This window comes from Acinonyx jubatus, chromosome D3 (genome assembly GCF_027475565.1).
Source record: "Acinonyx jubatus isolate Ajub_Pintada_27869175 chromosome D3, VMU_Ajub_asm_v1.0, whole genome shotgun sequence".
Lineage (NCBI taxonomy): Eukaryota > Metazoa > Chordata > Mammalia > Carnivora > Felidae > Acinonyx > Acinonyx jubatus.
This window is the reverse complement of record NC_069392.1, coordinates 66,747,221-66,772,694: the sequence shown is the minus strand read 5'-3', so window position 1 is coordinate 66,772,694 and position 25,474 is coordinate 66,747,221. Positions and strand designations below refer to the sequence as shown.

General features: G+C 51.2%; 1 protein-coding gene across 11 annotated transcripts in view; it reads right to left on the bottom strand.

The window, feature by feature from the left end:
- The window catches only part of CTIF (cap binding complex dependent translation initiation factor), a 292,743-nt gene that overhangs the window by 199,148 nt on the left and 68,121 nt on the right, over positions 1–25,474 (bottom strand). For 8 of the 11 annotated variants that reach the window (XM_027068933.2, XM_053205574.1, XM_027068927.2 and 5 more), the window contains 3 exons: positions 17,994–18,200; positions 13,087–13,134; positions 2,417–2,488 (listed from right to left, as the gene is read on the bottom strand). In XM_027068933.2, coding sequence (XP_026924734.1) covers positions 2,417–2,488; positions 13,087–13,134; positions 17,994–18,173 — 300 coding nt within the window. In that variant the 5' untranslated portion in view covers positions 18,174–18,200. The remainder of the gene's footprint in view (positions 1–2,416; positions 2,489–13,086; positions 13,135–17,993; positions 18,201–25,474) is intronic. The other 3 variants (XM_027068930.2, XM_027068931.2, XM_027068932.2) reach the window with 2 other exon arrangements.

The following is a 25,474-nucleotide window of genomic DNA, read 5'->3' as shown; positions in this document are numbered from 1 at the left end:
CGTGGCGTGCAGCGTCCCCAGGACTCAGGCAAAGTAGCCTTCTCTTTCACCACAGCTGATCCCGACAACCCACAAGACACACACCTGAATCCTCAGGTGGCTGAGGCCGTGGTTGTCTCAGTGCCCTGGCTGTTCTTCTGCTTCTCCCCTCCACCCTTCCTCCCTCTGAGATGATCAGATGGAGGGACACTACATGGGGGCGGTGGCAGGGCCGATGGCCCCATGACTTGCAGGAGAGCCCTCCCCAAAAGGCCTCGTCCTCTGGGCACATCAGGGAAGTGAGACAGGTTTGTATTAACCAGACCCCATCTCCACCTTCCTGGGGCTCTTCCTCCATAATGAACCTGTGTCTCAGTTCCACCTGCCAAGAAAAAGTCTAACATGAACTTTTATGATTTCTTCTTTAAATTCTGTTGCATTTCATCTCATCTAACCCCGCCTACCCCAAGCTAACTGCTAAGCTGCTCCCCAAAGGCGGGAATGGGGGTCAGCTGGTGCTTGTGGTGCCAGGGTGCCCGGTCCCACAGGCCCCCAGCCTTGCTCCATCAGCCTGTCGTCTGGCCAACTCCCCACCCACCATCCCCCAGGGGCATGAACCTGGCCATGAAAGGACGGCACAGGATGAGGGAGGGAAGCAGGAGCACGAGCCATTCTCAGCCCCTTTGAATCCTGTTGGGAGTGACAGGGGAATAAGACCAGAGGGAATCAGTGGCAAAAGGGGGCCCACAAAAGGTGATACGGGGTGGGCGAGGGGGGGAGAAGAGTCTGGAAGATTCCAGAAGGAGGCACCCACTGGCAAAATAACAGAGAGCTAGCTTTTTGGTCTCTCATTTATCAGCTGCTTGTGTCCCCCATCCAAGAACTTCAACTGTTCCCTGGAACCCTTTATCCGGTCCTTGAGTCCCCAGATCCAAGCCCACTTCTGCCGCTGAAGAGTTAAGGGAATCTTCATGTAGGAAACCCCAGGGTAACTGGCAAATGGTGCTCCTGATGTGCCAGGCCTTAAGGGCACTTAGGCCTTAGGGATTCAGCAAGGATAACATGGGGTCCTTGACCCAGCGCTGGCAGTCTAGTGACAAGGATAAAAGTCCTCCATAGAAGGACACCTACTACAGTAAGGCAAGGTAAATGGCCAAATGGGGGAAGGGTACAGTGAGAGACCTGGGTTCAAGTCCCAGCTTGGTCAGGTCATTATACCTCCGTGGACCTCAGTTACAAAATGGCATGGAGAAGCAAAGGACCCTCAGAGGCCATTGAGTTTCCCGATTGTTATATGAGGAAGCTGAGGATGAAAAGAATTTCTACCAAGTTTGTGGCACAGCAAATAGGAGAACCTGGGTCTCGTGCCTCCTCCCCTACCCACAACCCCACCCCAGGGTTCTTGTTAATGGCCTCCTAGCCGAGAAACAATGAAACACACACAAACAACTTACAGTGTGAGAAGGAAGCTATCCCCACACACCATGGTGTAAAAAGCCCTGCAACCTAAGAAAGATCGGGAACGGAGGGCACTGACCATCTTCCCTTAGGACAGAATAGAGAGGAGTTGATTTAACCAGTGCCATGGGACAGAAGTCGGACACAAACAAGTGGGTCCAGGGCAATGTGTGAATGAAGCTGCTTTGAAATTCGGAGCAAGCGAGTGCAGGAGCCCAGAAAGGCTCCCCATTTATCTGTCTGGACAGGCACAGTGTGAGGCTGGCCTGACGGTTGGGGATGGATGGTTTTTTTGGCCTCTGGACACCTAAAGGGTACACAGGGCCTGGGGGTCACCAGCACTGCCACCTCGTCCTTCCAGGCCACACAGCCCACACCTGTGTGGTTACCCCCCAGGGGATCTCACAGGCAAGCAGCAGGGAGGGAAACAGCGGGTTCCAGCCAGGTCCAGCAAGCTGGAGGGCTGGGGCGGGGGGAATGGACCAGGTGCTGACACCTTATCCCCACATTCTGCCCTTCTGGGTCCTCTGCACACCTGGAGCAGAAGTGATCTCAAGTGACCAGCACCATAACCCTAGGGGTTCCCCTGTTTGTGGGATCCATTCCCAGTGCCGATGTGTGAGCCTCCAAGTTCATTCACGCTGTTACTTATACCATTCCACGTATCACTTATCTACTCCCCTCCCAACGGGCATGCGCTTGTTTGCAGATATTGACGCAAACATCATCTAGTGATGAAAAAACTCTTACAAGAAAAAAAAAATCTTAGGAACCTATGTATTCTGAGGAGGGGGGTGCTTCGCTGTGGGCTGGCGGTTCAGGGAGAACTTTCCGGAGAGAGGACTGCACCCTCCTCTCTCCTGTTTCCTGCTCTCTCCACATCATCACTTCCCAGGAGAGCCATCTCAGGCCAGCCCAGGAACCCAGACAGACAAGACACATTACAATCCCCCAAAGGAGCACAGAGCGGGTTCCCTACCTGCTGTGCGGGGGCTCGCCCTCGGGAGAAGGAACAGCTGCTGTCCAGCTGTTCACTGCAGTCCGCTGTCCACTGCAGGGGAGAAAGGGGTGGTCAGTGATGGCTGGACACACAGGCTCGTCCTCACCCTATCCGGGCCCTCCAGGTATGGCCCTGCTCTTCAGCAGTAGGGTCAGGATAAAATCCTGCTTGGCCATTTTCAGCGGCAAATCCTTCCCTACCCGCAGGTCCACGCTGGCATCTCCAAATTCCACCTTGCGGTGACCCTCTCTGGTGTATGCTTGGGGCAGGCAAAGTTACTCCCCTTCAGCTAAACCCACCAGAGTGATCAAGACCCAGCCGCGTTCCGGGGTCAACCACGCACGACACAGGGTAACTGTGTTTTGAACAAGCAGCACCTCATCTGACAGCCCGACCTGGCTTTAGCCATGCCAGCCGTCCACAGTGTCAATGTTAGAGCTGGAGGTGAGGCATATACGTGTGGATCTTCCCAGATACCCAGCTCCAGCCCAGTCCCAGCACTCACCCCTCAAGAGCTCAGAGACCTGGGGTGCCCCAAAGTGTGGTCTGACAACCACTTGCGTGAAATTCCCCAAAACGTGCTGCGTGGGGGTCCCTGGGCCCCGCCCTCCACCCTCTGAATCAGTTGGGTGAGACTGACCTTCTGCATTTTAACGCCCCTGAAGTCTGAGAGTTCCTGAAACTCATGGGTCTCCCAGGCTTCATTGCGTCATCTATAAAACGGGGCCAGCAAGGCTGGGTGACTGCAGGGTTGAAAGGAAGGACTTCTATAAACTTATAAAAACACTGTCTAGATACAAAGCAGTAGTAACAGTACAGCTTTTCCTCTGTAAGGTGCCATCTAGCTGTATGGTGGTGTGGTTTTTTTTTTTTTTTTAATTTTTTTTTTAACGTTTATTTATTTTTGAGACAGAGACAAAGCATGAACGGGGGAGGGTCAGAGAGAGGGAGACACAGAATCGGAAACAGGCTCCAGGCTCTGAGCTGTCAGCTCAGAGCCCGATGCGGGGCTCAAACTCACAGACCGCGAGATCATGACCTGAGCCGAAGTCGGCCGCTTAACCAACTGAGCCACCCAGGCGCCCCTGTATGGTGGTGTGTTTATTATTGTGCTACACAATAAAACTAGCCTCTTAGGTTAATGTTGAACATTGACCTTGACCGACACCCTGTGTGCTACATAAAAAGCAGAGGAGCCCGATATTTCTGTTTGGCACACTTGGTCAAAACTGTGAGTGTGAATGGCTCAAGGCCAGTGCAGTCACGGTTTTGTAAAACCTTAGCCGGCCGTGCCCTCCTGACTGTGGGTCAAGGGCATGTTACAGCGCTGATGACACAGGGCAGTCCAAGTATACTCTAGGGCAGCGCTATCCAAATGAAATAATACGAGAGCTACAAACAGGAGTCTCAGACGTAATTTAAGTGATCTAGCGGCCATATTTTATTTTTTTTAATGTTTATTTATGTTGAGAGAGAGAGAGAGAGAGAGAGAGAGAGACTGTGTGAGTGAATGCACAAGTGGGGGAGGGGCAGAGAGGGAGGGATAGAGAGACAGTGAGAGAGACAGAGAGAGAGAGAGACAGAGAGAGAGAGAGAGAGAGAGAGAGAGAGAGAATCCCAAGCAGGCTCCACGCTGTCAGCATGGAGCCCGATGTAGGCAGGGCTGGATCCCACCGCCATGAGATCGTGACCTGAGCCGAAATCAAGAGTGGAGTACTTAACTGACTGAGCCACCCAGGTACCCCTCACTTTTTCCTTTTTGAAATATGGCTGCTAGGGACACAGTAGCGGCTCAGTTGGTTAAGCTTCTGACTCTTGATTGGCTCAGGTCACGATCTCGAAGTCATGCCCCATGTTGGGTTCAGTGCTGGGTATGGAACCTGCTTAAGATTCTCTGTCTCTCTCCCTGCCCCTCTGCCCTCTGTCCCTCACTTTCGTACACTTGTGCTCACACTCTTTCTCTCTCTCTCAAAAAAAAAAAAAATGAAAAAGAAAGGTTAAATTAAATAATATGTTTCATTTACCTCAATATATCCAAAATATGATCACTTCAACAGGTAATTCACATAAAACATTACTAATGAGATTTTTTTTATACTCTTCTTTCCATACCAAGTTTTTGAAACCTACTTAGAGCACACATCAGATTGGACCAGGCCACATTTCAGGTGCTTCAGACACATATGACTCACAGCTATCACTGGATGGCACAGCTCAAGGGAAACGGCGGGGCAGCATTCCTGAGCAAGGGCACCCTCAGGCCCACGTCTGGCTCATCTCTGCTCTGCACCACAGAGGGGCTGACCCCTGCAGACTGCAATTCCCAGGCTCCTGGGTCAGCTGGCTTACATCTGGGGTTGGCCACTGGGAGACAGGAAACAGGGAGAAACCAAGGCGCCTCCCCCCCTCTTTCTATGCCTCGGACGGCACTACCAGCAGGGACTCGGGTCTCCTTCATGGCTCCAGACCTCACCAGATAGGCCTTCTGTGCATGACCCTGACCCCTGGTCTGGCAACACCATCTCCTCCTTTTGTGACTCAGGGCTGGAGGTGGTGTTGGCTTCTTGCCATTGCTGATCTCGGGTTATTTAGCTTCTCAGCTCTTTTGTCATCTGGGTAACCAACTGCCTGGATTAAATCCTCTCTCTCTGGATACTTGCAGTCGCAAAGCATCTCCTCCCAAGATATTCATTAATTATACTGATTATTAGTGTAAGTATAAGTATATTTATTAATTAATTATAGGAAGGGAAATGAGGACTCCATCAGATACCACCTTAACCAAGAGATGAAGGGATAACATTGGCCATCACAAAGCACATCACCATCATGGACGCCCCAGTGTGATGTGCTGAAAGGGGCACATCACTTGTGAGCTGTTCTTGCCAAACACCTCAATCTCATCGGGAGGAAACATCAGGAAACCCAAATAGATGAGCTTTCTATGCAATAAGTAACCAGTACTCCTCAAGTCAAGGTCATAGAAGACGAGACCCAGGAAGTGTCATGGATTGGAGGAGAATAAGGAGACCTGACAGCTAGATGCAGATTCGGATCTTGGAACAGAAAAAGGACATTCGCGGGAAAACTGGTGAAATCTGTAATAAAATCTCATTATACCAATGTTAAGTCCTTAGTTCTCATTATGGCACTATGGTTATAAAAGGTGTTCATATTAGGGTAAGCTGGACAGGTGCATGGGAATACCCAATACTATTTAAAAAAATTTTTTTAATGTTTATTTATTTTTAAGACAGAGAGAGAGACAGAGCAAGAGCAAGAGAGGGGCGGAGAGAGAGAGAGACACACACACAGAATCTGAAGCAGGCTCCAGGCTCTGAGCTGTCAGCGCAGAGCCTGACGCGGGGCTCGAACCCACGAACCGCGAGATCATGACCTGAGCTGACGTCGGATGCTTAACCGACTGAGCCACCCAGGCTCCCTGACCCTATACTATTTTTACAGCTCTATCCTAAGTTTAACTAAAATAATTTCAGAATAAGAAGTAATACATATATGTACATATACACACGTATTTTTGAATAATACATATACACAAATGCATGTATATATTTGCATAAAACGTTCAAACTACTGTGAAAGTAATCCCTCTCCTTTATAGACTTGCAGTGGTTCCTCCTTTCCTGGTGGGGGCCTGGCCAACAGGGTAGGGGATGGCCAAGACATGCAGCGAGACTACTGGCGGGGGAGATCACGCACCCCTCATTCCATCCTGGGACAACCTCGCAGAGAAAGTCTCCCACCCCCCATTCCAGGTGTCCCAAACACTTCACCCCCAGCTGCACAGCACTGATGTGACATCCCAGAACAGTGATTCGTGGGTGGGTGCACCTCCTCCTGGGCTCGGCAAGGCAGGGAAGGGAGCCTCCATGCAGGGAGAAGCAAGCAGAGAGAAGGCTGGGGCTTCACACACTTCTAGATGCAACCTCACCCCTGGCTGGGCTTTCCAAGAGCAGTTCCAAGCTCCTGTGAGATGGCCCTGCTTTGTCAAAGTCATCCTTAACTTAGTACCTGCCAACCAGAAGCATTTCCTGGGTGCTTTCAGTGTGGGGCTGGCAACACGCACCTTCCTTCACAGGTGAGGGGAGATGTCCAAGGGAAGACTGTGGAAACCCTCTAGCCATTGTCTAGAAAAGTCTCCAGATATAGACCTTCCCTGAACTTGTCCTTTATCTGTAGAAGATGATTCCAGTATGGAGACAAGGGCCCCCACCTCAAAGCACTCTCATCTGTCCCACCACATGCCCGATGCCAACACTAGAGAGTTTCTCCTTCAAGGTAAACTGGTTTATGGCTAGGAGCAAGTCCTCTGTGGGAAGAGATGGTGTACTTCTGAAAAGGTCATTGAATGTGAAGAGGCAGGAAAAGTGGGAAATTTTTATACATGGAAACGATGAACATCGAATTCATGAGTGGTGGCGTAGGGCTTCCACTGTTGCTGCTATAATTCATTTTTTTAAATGTTTATTTATTTTTGAAAGAGAGACAAAGAGAGACAGAGATAGAGCACAAGCAGGGGAGGGGAAGAGAGAGAGGGAGACACAGAATCCGAAGCAGGCTCCAGGCTCTGAGCTGCCAGCACAGAGCCCCACGCGGGGTTCGAAGCCACGAACTGTGAGGTCATGACCTGAGCCGAAGTCGGACGCTTAACCAACTGAGCCACCCAGGCGCCCCTGCTATAATCATTTCTTACTTTACAGAGCAGAAACACAGATGGCACAGCGTTAAGATGTAATAAACAGGGGAGTACAGATGTTTATTCTATACTCAGAAGAGATGCTTATTCTATTATTCTTTGCTCTTCTCAGCACATTTCAATTATCTCACAATTCAAAAACAATTAAAATCAATTCTCTGTCATTTGCGCCCCAAAAGGGACAGTATTTTAGGAGTAGACTTGGTGGAAGACGGGGGAAACCACTGAGCACAGTGGGGGAGGCTGAGGGTGCTAAACATGAACCACCCCACTTCTCAATGGTACAAAGTCCCCCCAGGGGTTGTACTTCCCGACGTCCAAGGAGATTACCAGGCTAGAGCCAAACTGGCAAGTTGACTCGGTACAGGATGAGACAAAGAGATAATCGATAAAACCGCATCCATGAACAAACAGATGTACGAATGGGAATTTAGGCTGTAGATTATATAATGATAAGGATAGCGTTTCAAGGCAGGGGAAAGGAGAGACCATCCATAAACACCGATTTCGAGACAACTGGAGGAAATTGAGGAAAAATTACGCTGGGTCTGCCCCACGCTACCCATCAACAGCACCTTCCAAGTTGATCAGGCTCCAAGAGACAGGTTTTAAACTACGTCAAAATCTAAAACTTCTGTGTGACAAAAGAAATCAAGACCAAAATGAAAGCCAAGTGAGAGACTATTTGCAGCACATACAACGAGAATAATTCGCCAGAATATATAAAGATTTCATTTACATCTAGGCACTGTTCTAAGCCGACTACGTAGAGTAACATTTATTTTTCATGGAGATCTAGGCACGTTCATTATGCCCACATTGCAAATATGGAATCTGAGGCGTAGCATAACTTGCCCAGAGTGACACAGCCAGAAAGTGGCAGAATGAGTACAGGCATAAGCAGCTTTTAATTCAAAGAGCCAATAAAAATGTTGGATACTAAATGTAACGTGTGATCTTGGATTAGACACTGAACCAGCATTTTTTTAATTGTAGTAAAATACACAGAACATGAAATTTACCATTTTAACCATGTTTAAGAGTAGAATTCAGCGGCATTAAGCACATTCACATCATTGTGCAACTGTCACCACCATCCACCTCCAGAGTTTTATCATCCTCCTAAACTAAGACTCTGTCCCCATCAAACACTAACTCCCCAGGCCCCGTCCTCCTAGCTAACCGCCACTTTCCCATTCCGCTTTCAATCTCTGTGGACTTTACTAGTCTAATGCCTCACAGAAGTGGAATCGTACAGTATTTGTCCTGTTGGATATGGTTTATTTCACTAAACATAAAGTCCTCGGGGCGCCTGGGTGGCTCAGTCGGTTGAGCGTCCGACTTCAGCTCAGGTCACGATCTCACGGTCCGTGGGTTCCAGCCCCGCGTCGGGCTCTGGGCTGATGGCTCAGAGCCTGGAGCCTGCTTCCGATTCTGTGTCTCCCTCTCTCTCTGCCCCTCCCCCATTCACGCTCTGTCTCTCTCTGTCTCAAAAATAAATAAACGTTAAACAAAAAAATTAAAAAAAAATAAACATAAAGTCCTCAAGATTCATCCAGGTTGCGAATGTCATAGGATTTCCTTTATTTCCTTAAGCTTCAATCCTAGTTCATTGTATGGATAGACCACATTTTGTTGATCTATTCATCTACTGATGGACGCTTGGCTATCCATCTTTAGGCTATTATGAATAATGCTGCTAGGAATACGGGCATGCAAATATCTGCTCAAGTCCTTGCTTTCAATTCCTTCGACTATATATCCAGAAGTGGAATTGTTGGATCACATGGTAATTCTATGCTTAATTTTTGAGGAACCTAGAATTTTTTTTTTTTTTTTTTTTGCTATAAAGGGTATAATTGGGAAAACTGGTGAAATAGAAGATTAAATACAGATTAAATAATAATACCGTTTCAATGTTTATTTCCTGTACTATGATTATGTAAGAGAATGTCCTCGTTCTTAGAAAACACACACTGAAGTGTTTAGGGATAAAGGGGAATCTGCAACTCACTCTCAAATAAATCAGAAAAATCTCTTTATAGAATCTCTCCCTCCCTCCCTCTCTGTCTCTTTCTCTCACCCTGAAAGAGGAGAGATAGAAAGCAAATGCTAGAAAATATTAATGATTGGCTATTCCGGGTGAAAGATATACAGGGACTCTTTGTAGTATCACTGTCATTTTTATTTACATCTGAACTTATTTCAAAGTAAAAACTCATTGAAAAAGTCATCTTATCCAGGGCTTTTTAACCAAGGGGGTGGCAGGACCACCCAGGGAGCAATTTGAAAGTCACGTGGGAGCCACTACTTTCTTGCAATGCCCAGAAAGGGAACGAGACTTCCTCACGGAGCTCAGGCATGGGACAGCCAGCAGCAGAATCCCACTGGCCTAAAGACTGAGCTTCTCAAACTCAGGAGCAAGTTCAACCGCTTCCTTTACGCTGGGCACACGGGCTCACTGACCAGGAGGGGAAAAACAAGAAGGCGAGGTGGGGGCACACGCTGGCTGGCAGCCCATTCTCCATCCACGTGATGCTCCAGAAAAGCCTTGTGTGTAAGGGGAAGGAGGTGCTGTCCAAGACCTGAGATTTGAGAGAGGAAGAAAGCCTTTTTTGGTCCTATCTTAAAGAAAAAGAAAAAAAAATCCCCAACTTTCGTGTTGTAGAGGCAGCATAATGTAGTGATTAGGAGCTTGAGTTCTTGAGGCAGCGAATCTTGAGTTCCTATTCCCACTCTATCAGTTACTCTGTGACCTTGGATGAGCCACTTTATTCCTAAGACTCAATTCCCCCACGTGTAATAACTAACAGAAACTAGCAACGGTAGCGGGGTTAAGTGTATGGCAACCGGAGTAAGACCACCCAGTTCAAACCTCAGACTGACCACACACTTCCTGTGTGACCTTGGAGAGCTTATTCAACTTCTCTGTGCCTCAGTTTCTCCCCCGCCCCCTAAGCAGGCAACAATAACAATACCTTCACGGAATTGTTGTGAAGAGTAAATGAGTTAACTTGGACAGGCTTCAGTGTCCTTTGTTAGCGCCTGCTGGTCTCTTTAGACTCCTAGAGCTCAATGCTGGACCCTCTTCTCTAAGCCCCCTCACTCTCGGCTCAAAATGCCATCCATATGCTACTATTGACAGACGTTTAAGTCTCCAGGTCATTCCTTTCCTCTGAACGCCACCTTTCCACATCTCCCTGCTTCATCAGCATGGAGACATTAATGCTACGTTAAACCTTTCACGTCCCAAAACTGAACTCTCGAGCTTTGTGCCTCAAAGCTACTCCTCCAGGGTTTCCCGTATCTCAGGTCTGCAAAGGCTATCCCTCCATCTGCTCAGGCTAAAATCTTCAGGGCTGTGCAGTAGAAAATCCTATCATTGGGGCACCATGATAGGAATCATTGTCGGGTAGGTGTCCGACTCTTGACTTTGGCTCAGGTCATGATCTCACGGTCCATGAGTTCAAGCCCCCCATCGGGTTCTGCACTGACAGCACGGAGCCTGCTTGGGATTCTCTCTCTCTCTGCCTCTCCCCCTGCTGGTGCTCTCTCTCTCTCTCTCTCAAAATAAATAAATCACCTTAAAAAAAAAAAAGAAAATCACGTTATCTGTACCTTTAAAGTATAACAAGTATCTGACCACTTCTTAGCACCTGCACGGTGATCCCACTGCTCCAAGTCACTATCACCTTTTGCCTGGACCAACCACATGGCTTCCTGGTCCCCCGGCCTCCTTTTCTGACCCCTCCCCTTGCCATAGCTTATTCTCCACACAGCATCCCGAGTGATCCTATTTAACCAGTCACATCATGCCCAACCTCTGCTCAAAACCCTCTAGCGTCTGCCCAGTGTCACTAGAGAAAAGGCCAGAGTCCTCGGTGGGGAGGAAAAGGCCCTCCAGATCTGGCTCTTCTAGGACCCTCCCCCTTGCTCACTTTGCTCCAGCCAGACCAGCCCACAGGCTGTTCCTCCAAGCAGGGCACCCTCCCCCACCAGCGCTGTGCCATCACATTCCCTCTGCCTGCAACACTGGTTCCCAGGCGGGCTCATTCTCTCACCTTCTTCAAATCTTTGCCCAAAAGTCTAAGTGAGCCACCGGGGAAGCCCAGCACCACCCCGTCTCCTGCCCCACTCAGGTGTCTGCCGTCTGTCTTTCCTCACTTGAAAAGAAGGGCTAGGGGTTGGGGTCAAGGATTATGGTCCATTCTGTTCTTGAGTTTCTCCCCAGAACCCAGACCAGGGCTTGAACGAACAAATGTTAGCTCTAATTATACTTCACTACTTAGCCGACAGTGACTGGCAGAAAAAGAGCAGGTTGAAATGATGATACTTTATGCCGAACCGCCAAATGACGTTTAGGAGATCATGCTAACTAAACAAGTAAGCTAAAAATTATATGTATGCTAGAAGTTCAATTTCATAAAAGGTATATAAAGGAAAAAATAATACATAAAAATGACATTAGATTTTGTCGTAAAGTTATGGTGGGCTTCTTCGTCTATTTTCTGATTATCTCTATTTTTCCAGTTGTTGCTTTAAAAGTAAAATAGAGGGGCGCCTGAGTGGCTCAGTTGGTTGCACGACCGACTTCGGCTCAGGTCATGATCTCACGGTTTGTGGGTTGGAGCCCCGCGTCGGGCTCTGTGCTGACAGCTCAGAGCCTGGAGCCTGCTTCGGATTCTGTGCCTCCCTCTCTCTGTGTCCCAACCCACTCGCATTCTGTCTCTGTCTCTCTCAAAAATAAATAAACATCAAAAAAAAAAGGTAAAATGTAATTGTAGGGGTGGCTCAGTTGGGTAAGCGTCTGACTTTGGCTCAGGTCATGACCTCACAGAGAAGCTTCGGATTCTCTGTCCCCCCCCCCCCACCCCGCCCCTCTCCCACTCAAGCTCGCTCTTTCTTTTTTTTTTAAATTTTTTTTTTCAACGTTTATTTATTTTTTTGGGGGGGACAGAGAGAGACAGAGCATGAACGGGGGAGGGGCAGAGAGAGAGGGAGACACAGAATCGGAAGCAGGCTCCAGGCTCTGAGCCATCAGCCCAGAGCCCGACGCGGGGCTCGAACTCACGGACCGCGAGATCGTGACCTGAGCTGAAGTCGGACACTTAACCGACTGCGCCACCCAGGCACCCCATCAAGCTCGCTCTTTCTCTCTCTCTCTCAAAAATAAATCAACATGAACAAATATTAAAAGTAAAGTAAAATTTTTAACTTCCTAAGAAATGACTGGTAATCAGATTGAAGAGCAACCTCACTGGAAATTAAGAAAATGCAAATTAAGATGCCAAGAGATGATTTGTCCCAATCCCCTGGTGGTGGTGTGAAAACAGAACATTGCAGAAAACAATTTGGCAACGGCTATTAAACTTGATTCTTCTTCTCAGCATCTACCCACAGAAACCCTTTCATATGCGCATGTTCGATAATACTCACTGAAGTCTCTAACGTTTCCAGGGGAAAATTGAGAAGTTAACCTGAATTCCCATCAATAGGTGAACGTTAAAGTATGGGACATCCATACTATGGACTACTGTATAGCCGTTAAACAAAACACAGCAGCTGTAGAAGGGCTGGAAGAACCCCTAAGGCATACGGCGAGGTGAAAGATGTAGGTTACTGACCAACATATTCACTGGCTATGATTTATGACTTTGAAATAATGTATTTCTATAAGTCTGCGTGTGTGTGTGTGTGTGTGTGTGTGTGTGTGTGTGTGTTGGTAAAAGCATTAAAAAAAGGTGATGAAGTTAACTCATTCATCAGGCACTGAAATGAGGCGGTAGCTAAGGGAGACTTTGTTGCTAATATTAGAATTCTTGTGTACCATGAGAACGTCCGCATATAGTACTTGTGTAATTAAAAATAAATCGCGTCGCTAATTAAATGAGTCCCCCATGCACAAACATCCCACGATGTCCCTCAAACTCACTTCTTCAGTTAAGCTTTTCATGGGTGGTCCACCATTGAGTGCTTCCTCCTATGAGTAAAGAGGGCACGGGAGAGGATTCAAAGGGCAGGAGGGAATGAAGGAATGGGATAAAAGGGGGATGACGGAACAGTGAACGGGGGAGGCAGAATGAAGGAAAAACACGAAGAGAAAGAGAAGGAAAACCACCGTGAGTGAGAGACGCCACACCAGTCTGAGTATCTGCATCCCACTCTTTACATCCGCATGGTTGCCTCGCTCTTGGTAAGGACACTTCGCATTTCAGACAAAACCCAGGACCTCCAAGTGCCTGACGACATCAAAAAGGACCGTTAAGAAGTTATGTTCACCCTCACTCGTTCTTCAATTGACCTGTTAACAGAATTTATTGGAAATACGCTTTCATTCAATGTATCTGCTCTTTACGACGTCTCTACATTCTATCCATCCAACGGTGGAGCTCAAGGCAGGTGGCCACAGAAGGATGGGGAGGGGAGACAGACATGTCCCACCCATGGTCATGGCTGTCAGCCTCATCAGGGCTTCAGAGTCAAGTGGGGGCTTATAAGAAGGCCAATGTCCAAGCCCCTCCTCATTCAACTGAACTTTAGGTGGGGCTTGTATATCAACATTTGTCCAAGCTCCTGGTGTGATGAAAACTGCTTTGAAGCTTTATGATGATCCACTAGACCGTCCACTAACTTCAGGAAGTGCCAAACATTTCCCACTTAGTAACATCCCGATCTCTTCCACAAAAGGCTAATGGCAGGGTCACCTGGGTGGCTCAGTCGGTTAAGCGTCCAACTTCGGCTCAGGTCATGATCTCGCGGTTCGTGAGTTCAAACCCCGCGTCGGGCTCTGTGCCGACAGCTCGGAGCCTGGAGCCTGCTTCAGATTCCGTGCCTCCCTCTCTCTCTGGCCCTTCCCCTCTCTCTCTCTGTCTCTCTCTCTCTCTCTCTCTTTCCATTCATTCATCCTTCCTTCCATCCATCCATCCATCCATGCATCCATCCTTCTCCCTAGTTGTTGCTAAAGAAGGCGTGGGGAAAGGGGTGCCTGGGTGGTTCAGTCGGTTAAGCATCTGACTTCGGCTCAGGTCATGATCTCATGGCTTATGAGTCTGAGCCCTGCATCGGGCCTGTGCTGACAGCTCAGAGCCTGGAGCCTGCTTCGGATTCTGTGTCTCCCTCTCTCTCTGCCCTTCCCCTGCTCATGCTCTGTCTCTCTCAAAAATAAATAAACATTAAAAAAATTTTTTAAAAAGAAGGGGTGGGGAGAACACAACTGTACAAGCATCATGAGGTCTTTTCTTCTGTCAACTGTCATCTCTCAGATCCTAAAAAAATGATCTCACCGACTGGAAAGCAACATGACTCTCTATTCTCTCAAGTTTTCTCAAGGTTTCCAAGATTCTTAACAATTTTCCTCTTCCAGAAACATCAAAATACCACTTCAGACAGGCCAATGGAGACATTCTCTGAGGGTTTTTTTTTGGGGGGGGGGGGTTGGCTTCCATTTAAAATAGTCATCAGGTTAAATAAAAACAAGCAAAAGTGCTCTAGCAGAAAGACTTCCCATAAAGTTGTGTCAACAGAGACTTTATTTTTTTTTAAAGAAGCGTGTTATATAAACACATCTAACCCCAGCCTTACTTAGAGTTGTCCACAGCTGCCCCTTCCTCTGGAGTCTGCACCCCAGCTGTCTTTGTGGGTGTACGGGAGCAGGTTTGGTGGGAGTGGGATTAAAATGTCCCTCCTTGGCCAGCGCCTCACAGGCAGATCCCAGGTTTTGCATTCTTGCAGGGAACATCAGAGAACACAAAGCTTAAGGAATGCATCAGATGTTACAAGTAGCCATGCTTTCCACGCTGCTTCACAACAAACATCTGTTTCAAAGCCCCTGCAGATGTGGACCTCCAGGCATGGTCAGTCCCGACCTATCCCAGGAACAGGAGCTAGAAGGGCAGGGCCCTGAGTGAGGGCACGTCTCTATTTGCTCTATATCTTGAGAGCTCAGCCATCACCACAGGGAGGTCAGAGACAGCAGGAGGGCCCCTCCTCCCAGAATTCTCTCCCCAGTGGCTGCTCTGGGAACAGAAATTCTACCATTTTGTAAAGTATTCCTCTGGGGTGAAGCTTCACGGCATCCTCAGACCCTCCACCTGTAAAAGCCTATTTCACGTTGGAGGAGCCTTCGAAGGACGTCGTGCCAAAGGTGCCAAAGGTCACCCTGGGCGTGCACAGTGCGGGAGGCAGGCCAGCCCCACGCCCCGTCCACAGGGCCTGCTGCTGGGGAAGTCCACTCTGGGATGCTTCCAGGAGTATGCACGCGTCGGTTCACCTAATTCTGCCCCTTCCCGCACTGCACGACCCAAAGACGTTCATTTCCCCTGGAAATTTTCCAGTCTAGTCAGACCGCCCTGCCCCTTCCATTCCAGGTTATGATATTGCTGACTGTACATCAAGCGTGATTGAAAACTGACGCATCATCAGACAAGACACTTCCTCCTCGCAGTCACCTATGGACCCCCAGGTCACTCACCCCCACCTCAGTCCCTGTTCTTCTTGAAGGCTTTGCTCCTGGATCACTGCCGCCTTCTCCGGCACCAGCCTTTCTTGGTGACGCTGATGTCAGTCACCGTGGTTCCTGTGCCCTGCCATCGGTTCCACCGCCCCTCCCTTCCTGATGTCTCCTCTGCCCAAGTACCCCGATGCTCGTGCCCAGACTTTCGTTGCCAACTCCTGCACTTCCCGCCCTGACTCCAAACACTCACTCCCCGACGCTTCCATTTTCTGCTCACTCCTTCCGGTGCCACGATTCTGGTAATTCTTTGACTTCCCAGGCCCCCCAGGCCCCCGTCCACTGACCCTCCACCCCTTCCGTATCTATAACCACGTTGGGCCCTCACTCCTGCCCTTAACTGGCTCAGTGTCAGGGAGTGTCACTGTCCTGACTCCCTCACTCCCTCGCCCTTCTCTCCCTGCACTGTCAGCGCCCAGAGAAACAGTCCCGGCTAAATTCAGCGTTGTAACTCTGCACCTGCACCCTCGTGGCTGAAAGTAGCCGGAGAAGCTCACAGCTGTGTTGCACCACCAGCTGTCATTCTGGAAGCATGGCTACAAGCCTGGAAATCTCCCTCTGCGATTGTGGGTGAGCCGCTGGGGACCAGAGCCAAGGCCAAGCCCTGTCATCTACTCAAGGCCACTGTGCAGCCTCCCCTCTACCCCAGACCACCCCCATCAATGCACAACACGCTGTGTACGCTCCTGTTTTGACCTCACTTCCCCCAAGAACACATCTCCCCCCTTTACAGCAAACGTCTGTAATACACAGAGGATCTGTATCACCCTCCCCATCTCCAACCCATATCTCCTTGACGTTCGCCCCCACCACTTGATGGTCACCCCTCTAGTCAGGGTCCCCAGTAGCCCCCACTGCTTGGGGAGGCCATCCTCAGGCTTCCTGTTCCCTGGCCTGGCAGCCGCAGTCCACAAGGTCAGCCCGCCCTGCCCCCATCTCCTCGAACACACCTTCCCCAGCTTCCTGCACTCCACCCCGCCTGGTCTTCCTTCCGCCCTGTGGCCAACCCCCCTCCTGCTCTCTGGCTGACTCCTCCTCCCATCCCTGCTTTCTCGATGTTGGCAGACTCCAGGGCTCAGCGCTCGCACATCTCGTCCATGTGACCCCATGGTCTCCCTGACTCATCCCCTCTGGCTCTCCCCCTTTCTCTGCGCCTCGGCCTCCTCACTGCCTCTGGAATACTCTTCCAGCGGGGCCTTTGCCCGAGATAGCTGCACAGCTCACCCCTCCACCTACTTCGGTGACATCTCTCCTGATACCCTCTTTGAAACAGCAAACTCCTCCCGACCCTCATCACTCCCCATTTCCTTTTCTGAATTTATTTTCCTCCGCAGCGATTATCACCCACCCCCAGGATGTAAGTCCCAGGAGGGCAGAGCTTTATGCCTCTTTTGCTCCCTCCCAGACGCCCAGCCCTAGAACAGAGTCAGACACAGGGTGGGTGCTCAATATACACTGTAGAGCGAATAATGGACACGTTAGAAGCTTCTACTAATTGTGATTCAAAACTTCGAGGACACTAAGGAAAGCATCACATACGTTCCCACCTTTTCTCTTTCAACATTCCTGAGGAAGCAGAATAATCTCCATTCACCAGACAGGAAAAATCAAGGCTCGGAGAAGTTGAGGGGTGTGCCAAAAGTCACACGGGCAGCTACAAGCAAATCTGGAACCAATTCTTAAATAAGTATCTACCGGGAATTTACGGCGTTGAGGAAAGATGCATGCGATATGGCCACTACCCTGCATGGCTCACACTTTATTCTCGAGAACTCAAGATTTCCAAATCCTGGCCCAGAGTCGGCTGAGTCTGGGCTGCCAGACTAGCCCAGGAGCAGATGGCACCAACCTGAAGTTCTAGTCAAAACGCCTCATGCGCCTAACTAGGGCTGGCACGCAGAGCCCCCTGAGGCCTGAGACAGACGGCATGAGACTCAGTTCTGTGGCCGCCAACAACTGCCTGTATTTGAGATCGGAGAGAACGTTCACAAGTTATACCCTTATACGGTGTGCATTCCTGATAAGCTACAACCTCCAGATCTCTTCTAGAACACGAGCTTGTGGAGGACAGGGAATGGTGCCTAGCATATGGCAGGAACTCTATAACCACGGGTTCAATGAATTGTGAGTCTGGCCAGGCCCCAGCTGCCCAGCCTGGTGGGATGGAGTAGAGTCGGAGCAGGGGGGCTTCCTGCCTGGATCCCGTGCTCTGCTGCCTGGGGCCATCCGTGCCTCAGCAAGCAAGGGCCAGGCGGCCACACGCTGCCCGGATTTGGGATTTGGAAGCATGTTCGAGTCTGCCAAGGCCCCCGCACCTGCGCAGCGCTCACCTGGGAGATGTGGGACTGGGTCTGCTCGCTCTCGCCGTCCCCCTCCGTCTTGTCGGCCAGCAGCCCCTGCACCTGGTACTCGAGCACGTAGCTGTCAATGAAACGCTCCAGCTCCTCGATTTCCTGCGAGCGGCTGCTCCCAGCCTCAGACGAGGCTGACGCGGCGGAGGAATTCTCCATCCCTCCAGCTCAGGGGCTGCGTCCGGGCTGCAGGAGACAGAACAGCGGGCTCTGTGAGACGTAGCTGGAGGCGGGGATGACACCCCACTCGAGAACTACTCCCCGCTCCCGGAACATTCTCTCACCCATTACGGCACCTTGGCCTCCCAACATCCCTGAGAAGTCAATGGCGTGCCAGCTGGCCTTCCGTATGAAGAATATGCTGCAACTCCCCTTGTACACAAAGGGAAACTGAGGCCCGGAGAAGGCCAGTGACTTGCCTCACTGGCCAACACGGTAACTTGTGTGATAACTTGTGTGGTAGCTGGACCTCACCACCTGGGAAAAGGCAGAGGAGGGGCCCAGCCTACCACCCAAGCCCCACTTCCCAACTGGAATTAGCAGAATCTATCACAAACCAGAATGAAACAGACCAGAGGCTTTGACGTCCCTGACCCAAGCATTAGGATGTAAGGGGTCCCCAGACACAAACCCTCTAGGTGGCCTGGGTCCTCCAAGAAAATGTCTCCTTCTAGGGGCACCAGGTGACTCCGTCAGCTGGGTGCCTGATTCTTGATTTTGGCTCGGGGCACGATCTCACGGTTTGTGAGTTCAAGCCCCGCATCGGGCTGTGCGCGACAGCTGGGTGCCTGCTTAGGGTTCTCTCCCTCCCTCCCTGCCCCTCCCCACCCTCTCTAAATAAATAAATAAATAAATGAAAATGTCTCCTTCTAAAGAGATGTTCCCTCTGTGGACACCACACTCTCCTCTAAATTAGCTCAGGCCTCTAGGCCTTAAGTGGTAGACACAATCTCGCAGCCTTGTTAGGATGTGGCTATCAGGGCATGCCGTGCTCAGTCTATAAGGACGCGACTGGCTATTGATGGTGGAACATGAAAGGCCTGGTGGAGGTCTGGGAGGGCACGGCCTAGGCACGGACGCTGTCTGGCCACCCTCCACAGGCGCGTGACTCTCTCGTTAGCCCTTGGGCCCTCTCTCTGTGGTGGCCTGGCACGATGTGGCGGGCATTCCAGGATACCTGCCGAAGTCCGCCAACATAACTGCCGTCCTTCCTGACCAGATTGATGGAGCCAGCCACTGCAGCGGCCCAGGCCCGCAGGGACACCCCCACTGCCCACTCCTGTCCCCTGAAGCTCCCACCGGACCCCACCCGGAAGTGGGGAGGACCAGGACCTTTCTCACCTCTGTGTCCCTTCCCACCAAAGACCCTCCCCTTCCTTCCGACAGGCTCTAGGCCAGACGGGAAGGGCCTTTAAGGCTTATCTGGTGGCCCTTTCATCATCTGCAAATTCGTGCTCTCCATGGGGGAATCCGTTCAGCTGGAGGAAGTACAACCCATACGTGGTTTCATCACCAGAACTAGCAGAATGGTCTCAAACTACCACCAGTAGAGCCACAAAGGAGACCCGAATAACGCACAGGACTCTGGGACCACAGGGGGTTGCATGCAGCTAGAAAGTGACTATTGATAATAAAGGCAAGGCCCTGGTATGTTTAAAGGAACACTTGAATTTCAAAACCTTGGATGACTGAGAACTTTTTTGGAACGTAGTTCTTCGCCAGTTACTAAGGGTTTGTTGAGTTTTCAACTGTAATGGATCCAAGATGGGGAAAGGAATGGTCCGCTGACTTCCAGAAATGCTGCTAGGACCATGAATGTGGACTCCCCCAGGCCCCCGCCGGCCTTTTCAGAGGCGGGTGTTGGCGAGGGGGAGGAAGAACTGGCCGAAGGGACACAGACATCCCTCAATGATTTCCAGCCTTGGGTTTTGGCTTTTGGCTGCTGCCTGGGGCCCAGCCTCCCTGGGACCCCAGGCCAGCTACAGAGGGACTACGCAGGGCTTGCTCTGGGCTCCTGAGCTCGGCAGCCTGCAGGGGCTCATGGGTATGTCCACCCGGCCCGGAGGGAAGAATCCAAAGTTTCAGGCCAGGGTGCCCTCATCAGAGTGAGGCCAGGGTGGCAGTGGGTCTACAGAGAGTCTGCTCTGATTGGGAGAAGCGTGCCTAGTGGTGCAGGGCCACAGTCAGAGGTGACGGTGGGGATGTCCCATGCCCCTTCCTCCACCTGCTATCCGAGGCTTATAGTGGGTTTACATCCCTCCTACCACCAACGCCCACCTTACCCCTCCTGCTCCTGTGGTTGCCCATGATCCCCTCTTAGCCCACTCCTTCTCCGGGCCATACGCCGTGTGTGGTAGGCAGAACCCTAAGAGGGTTCTGGGTGTATACCTTCTCCCAGTTACTCAATCAAACACTAATCTAGGGACTCCTGGGAAGGAGTTCTGCAAATATAATGAAATTCCCAGTCAGCAGACCTTAAGACAGGGAGATTATTCAGGAGGGCTTCCTCCAATCACAGGAGCCCCTTCAGTCTGGGGTGGGGGGTAGAGACAGAGATTCAAAGCAGGAGAAAGACCCCACGCGTTGTTGCCGGCTTGAAGGAGGAGCACGTACAAGGAGCGCAGGCAGCCTCCAGGGATTGAGAGCACTCCCCGGCCAATGACCGGCAAGAAGGGGCACCTGGGTCCTACAACCGCAAGCAAGTAAATGGTGCCAACATCCGGTGAGCTTGGGAGCAGACTTTGTCTCCCAGCCTCCAAACGAGAACTGACCTTGGCGGACACTTTAACTTCAGTATTGTGATTTACTGAGCTGAACTTCTGACTTCTAGAACGGTGAGGTAATAAGCAGGTCTTGTTTTTAAGCCACTAAGTTTGGGGGTGCCTGGGTGGCTCGGTGGGTTGAGCGCCCGGCTCTTGGTTTTGGCTCAGGACATGATCTCACGGTTTCGTGAGTTCGAGCCCCGCCCTGGGCTCTGCGCTGGCAGTGCGGAGCCTTCTTGAGATTCTCTCTCTCTCTCTGTCTCTCTCTCTCAAAATAATAAACTTTAAGCCACTACGTTTGTAGCAATTGGGCACAAGGCATAGAAAACTACATGCGATGTTCTTTCCGCCTCTCTGCTTCTGCTCACCCTGTGCCCCTCACCCAGAGGCATCTTCCCCTTCCCCCCTACTTACAAAATTTAGAAGTGTTTACATTCGCAGAATACTAGAACAGCGCCCCAGAGGCCACCTGGCGACTAGCCCAATTCCCTGCTTTCAGAGCGGGCTAGTGGGCATTATACTATGACTTCTAATGATTAGAATGGCTAATGTGTCCTGTGCCCGTATCATGTGACAGACACTCCTTCCAGCACTTGATATGCCTTCACCCACTTGCCCCTCACTATAACCCCATGAAATCGGTATAATTACACTACTTAGAAGAGAAAATGGAGGTTCAGAGAGGTTAGGTTACTTGCTCAAGTGCGCACAGCACAGCTCCAGGTAGGCCTACACCTCCCCGCCTCTTCATCCCACCTCCTAGCAGCCTGTTCGGGCTCTCAGGACACCTCTCACTTCTCATTCTCCGCTACCCTTCCAGAGCCCAGGGGATTCTTCAAGGGCCGTGTGAGCTTCTTACTCCCCACTGGGCCGCAGGCTCTAGAGGGCCCCGGCTCTGTGCCTAGCTCAGTGCCCGGCCCTGGGCAGATTGCCAGCCTCAGAGGACTGCAATGATAAGGCTGATATCCAGAGAGGGCTGAAAAGGAGCTGCCTGCAGGAAAAGCTGGTGTCTAAAGCCATGCCCATTATGCCTTGAAGACTTAAGATCTTATCAAGGGCCTCCTGGCACACTTTCCAGGTACAGGCAGAGGACTGGGCTTTGCAGGAGAGTTTCCAGGGGGATCAGGTGCCCGGCCCCGCCCGCAGCAGAAGCACTGGCCTGCCCCGCTGGACTCTCCCCCAGGCTCTCGCAGGCCCCTCACAGGACCACAGCACAGTCCCGTGGGGGAGCCTGGGGTCAGTGATCACCGAGGAAAGGGACAGGCATTGACACCCATTCCCAGCCTGCATTAGTCTGGTGCCCAGAGGGAAAGAGAGGACTCTGTACACAGGTCACTTGTCTTGGATGCCTTGTGTGTTCTTATCTCTGCTCGGTGCCTCCCCCCCCCCAACACCAGTCAGAGTCATACAGTGAGCCTGACTGCACCTCCCCTCAGCTCCCGAGCACCTTCTGCCCAGGGCTTCTCAGACACACGCCAGCAGATGCCTGCAGGAACCCACCGGGGGCCTGGAATCCTGCACCCTGGCCGTGGGAGGAGCTAACAGCTCCAGGGGCAGCCCTCCACAAACACTCCCTCCTTGGTCTCTCAGATAACAACTGAAACGTGTTCTTCATAGTCCTCAGCAGGTGCCAGTGGACTGAGCCCAGCTGCCTACGGTGGTGACCAGATCCATAGTATCCCTCTGCCCGGCCCTCCCTGCTCCTATGTCACTCTCCCCAGGGATGCCTGTTCTTGGGGGTACATCCAGGAACTCTGCTTTTCCTGAGGGAACCAGGCTAATGTATCACCTGGGTTCGTTTGTACATTCCAGAATGAGTCCCAGCCAGGGAGCCAAGAGGCCCCTCTTGCAGCAGAAAGGCCCAGCACTTTACCTGTTTACCAGAGAAGAGGGCAGAGGGAGAGGGAGGGGGTGCTGTCCACATCATCTGTCTGCTCAGCTATCAGGCTGGAAGTTCAGGCAGACACTTGCACCCCCAGTTTTTTTTTTTTTTTTTTTTTTTTATGTTTTATTTGTTTTTGAGAGAGAGAGAGAGAGAAAGACCAAGTATGAGCAGAGGAAGGGCAGAGAAAGAGGGAGACACAGAATCCGAAGCAGGCTCCAAGCTCCAAGCTGTCCGCACAGAGCCCGACGTGGGGCTCGAGCCTATGAACCATGAGATCATGACCTGAGCCGAGGTCGGACACTCAGCCGCCTGAGCCACCCAGGTGCCCCACTCACAGCCCCAGTTTTTAAAATTGCAGTAAAATATACATAACATAAAACATACCATTGTAACCACTTTTAAATGTACAGCTCAGTTGGCATTAGGTATATCCACAGTGCTGTGTAAGTATCCTCACCATATTTCCAGAAATTTTTCATCATCCCAAACAGAAACTCTGTGCCTTTTAAACACTAATTCCCATTCTCTGCCTCTCAGCCCCTAGCAACCGCTGCTCTGCCTCCTGTCTCTATGAATCTGTCTGCTCAGGGTACCTCATGTAAGTGGAATCACTCAACATTTGTTCTTTTTCTTTTTTTTTTTCTTTTTTAACTATTTATTTACTTGAGAGAGAGAGAGAGAGAGAGAGAGAGAGAGAGAAGGAGTGAGCAGGGGAGGGGCAGAGAGAGAGAGGGAGACAGGATCCGAAGTGGGCTCTGTACTGACAGCAGAGAGCCCGAGCGGGGCTCAAACTCACCAACCGCGAGATCATGCGCTGAGCCAAAGTCGGACGCTTAACCGACTGAGCCACCCAGTCGCCCCCTGCTTTTTTAATTTTTAAAATTTTCTTTTGGTGTATTTCATTTAGGATAATGTTTTCAAGATCCATTCATGTTGTAGCACGTGTCAGAATTTCACATCTTTTTATGGCTGAATAACACATTGTGTTACAATGATACGTTGCCCGTAGAGACCACATTTTGTTTATCCATCATCCACCCATGGACATTTTGTTTCCACCTTTGGCTAGTGTGAGTAGGGCTGCTATGCACCGGGGTGTAAAATATCTGAGTCCCTGTTTTCAGTTCTTTGGGGTACACCCCTATAAGGTCTGCCCCACTTTTAAGGTAAAAAGAATGGGGAGACACAGAGTGAACTCACAGGCTAGTGGGAAGCCAGGGAAATACAGGGATGCTTTCTCAAGGGCTTGTCCTCCTCTTGTCCTGCCTGCGTTTGGTGGGGGGGGGGGGGGGGGGCGGGGGGTCTCCTCCTGACTCAGTTTCCCATTCACAGCAAAATCAGGATGGGAAATTGCCCACACAGCCAGGCTAAGCTGAGTGAGCCAGCAAGAGGAGCTTATGTTTTAATGATCCCGGGGAAAGTGACGGGGGGAAGGGACCAGAGGAAGAAGAAAGGAGAGGGTGGAAGAGGAGAGATACCTCCAGCGGCAGTGGTCCAGAATGCATAGCCTGCCGAGGCCAATGCAGCCAGCCAACCACGTCGCCCCACCCCGCCCCCACTGCCAGGTGATGGATGCGGAAGAACAAAAAGGCAGGCAGCAGGAGAGAGAAAAGCGCTGAGGCTGCGTTTTGCTCTAAAGGGCAGGCAGCCCAGAGCCTGCAGGCAGGAGGGGTGGGCCCGGTGAGCACAGCTTGAGCAGGGGTGCAGCGGGCCGAGCCTGCACAAGGACAGGAGGGGTGGGGGGCTCCTTCGCCTGCACTTCCCAGATGGGACTTCTGCCCACCCACAGCTGTCTGGTGAAAGGGGAGACCCATGTTCTCCTGGGGTTGATAAGGGACCTCATCCCAGCGCTGGGGGCCCAGGCAGACCCACCCCCGCGGCAGCCTTCTAGGCTTACAGGTGAGCCTGGCGATTTTTAAGGCCAGAAACAAGGACACTCATGTTCTTTGATGAAAAGGCACCCACCCCTCTCCCAACCTGTGTCCCTCCACCCAGACCCAGGCGAAAATATCTTCCCCTGGCTGTCCTCTGCCCAGAGCAGTGCGGCTTCCTTCGGAAATGAGCACTCAACGAGGTGCTTCTGCGGACAGGGCTCTCGGCTCTCGGCTGGAGATCTCTCTCTCCCAACCCTCTGGCCGTGCCTGCCTGTGAGCCTGTGAGAGCTCGCGGTGCTACAGTCAGGGGCTAGAGGTCTGGAGGCAAACCGCGGCCTGACATCACCGGGCGCCCCATGAGCCCAGAGACAAGAAGCTGAAACCGTCCCAGCCGGCTCAGCGTGCCTTTGTGCTTGCCCAGTGACAAATGGCATTAGTAGCTGTAAATTTAGCCAATCCCTTTAAGAACAGCCAGGCATTAGAAGCATTACCTCCTCCTCCAAAGCCCAGGACGACTGGGTGACCTGTGAACCAGAGGAGACGATTCTCTCCTCTGCCACCAGCCCTTCTCTAGGGCATCCATCATTCCACACCCCAAAAGGAGGCGGCACCGCACCCCTCACCCTTCATCAGACCCTTTTCCTCAGGCCCTCGGCACTCAACTCACCCTGGGTCCCTTTCTGGGAGCTCACAGCCTGGGAAGGGCTCGATTTCTGCTTTCCTGATTTGTTTGTGTTTTCCTGCTGCGGCTCTGGGGGGCTTTTGGCTGCTGTGAGGGGCCTAGCCTCTTGGACCCGAGGCCAGCTGCAGGGTAGCCGTGCGGTGCTGTGGGGGGCCTGCTCCAGGCTCCTGAGCTCATGGGTCCGTCCACCCGTCCCAGGTCCGCAGACAGAGGTAGGCGCGTGTGAGCTGTGGGCGGGCAGGGGGGCCCAGCAGGGC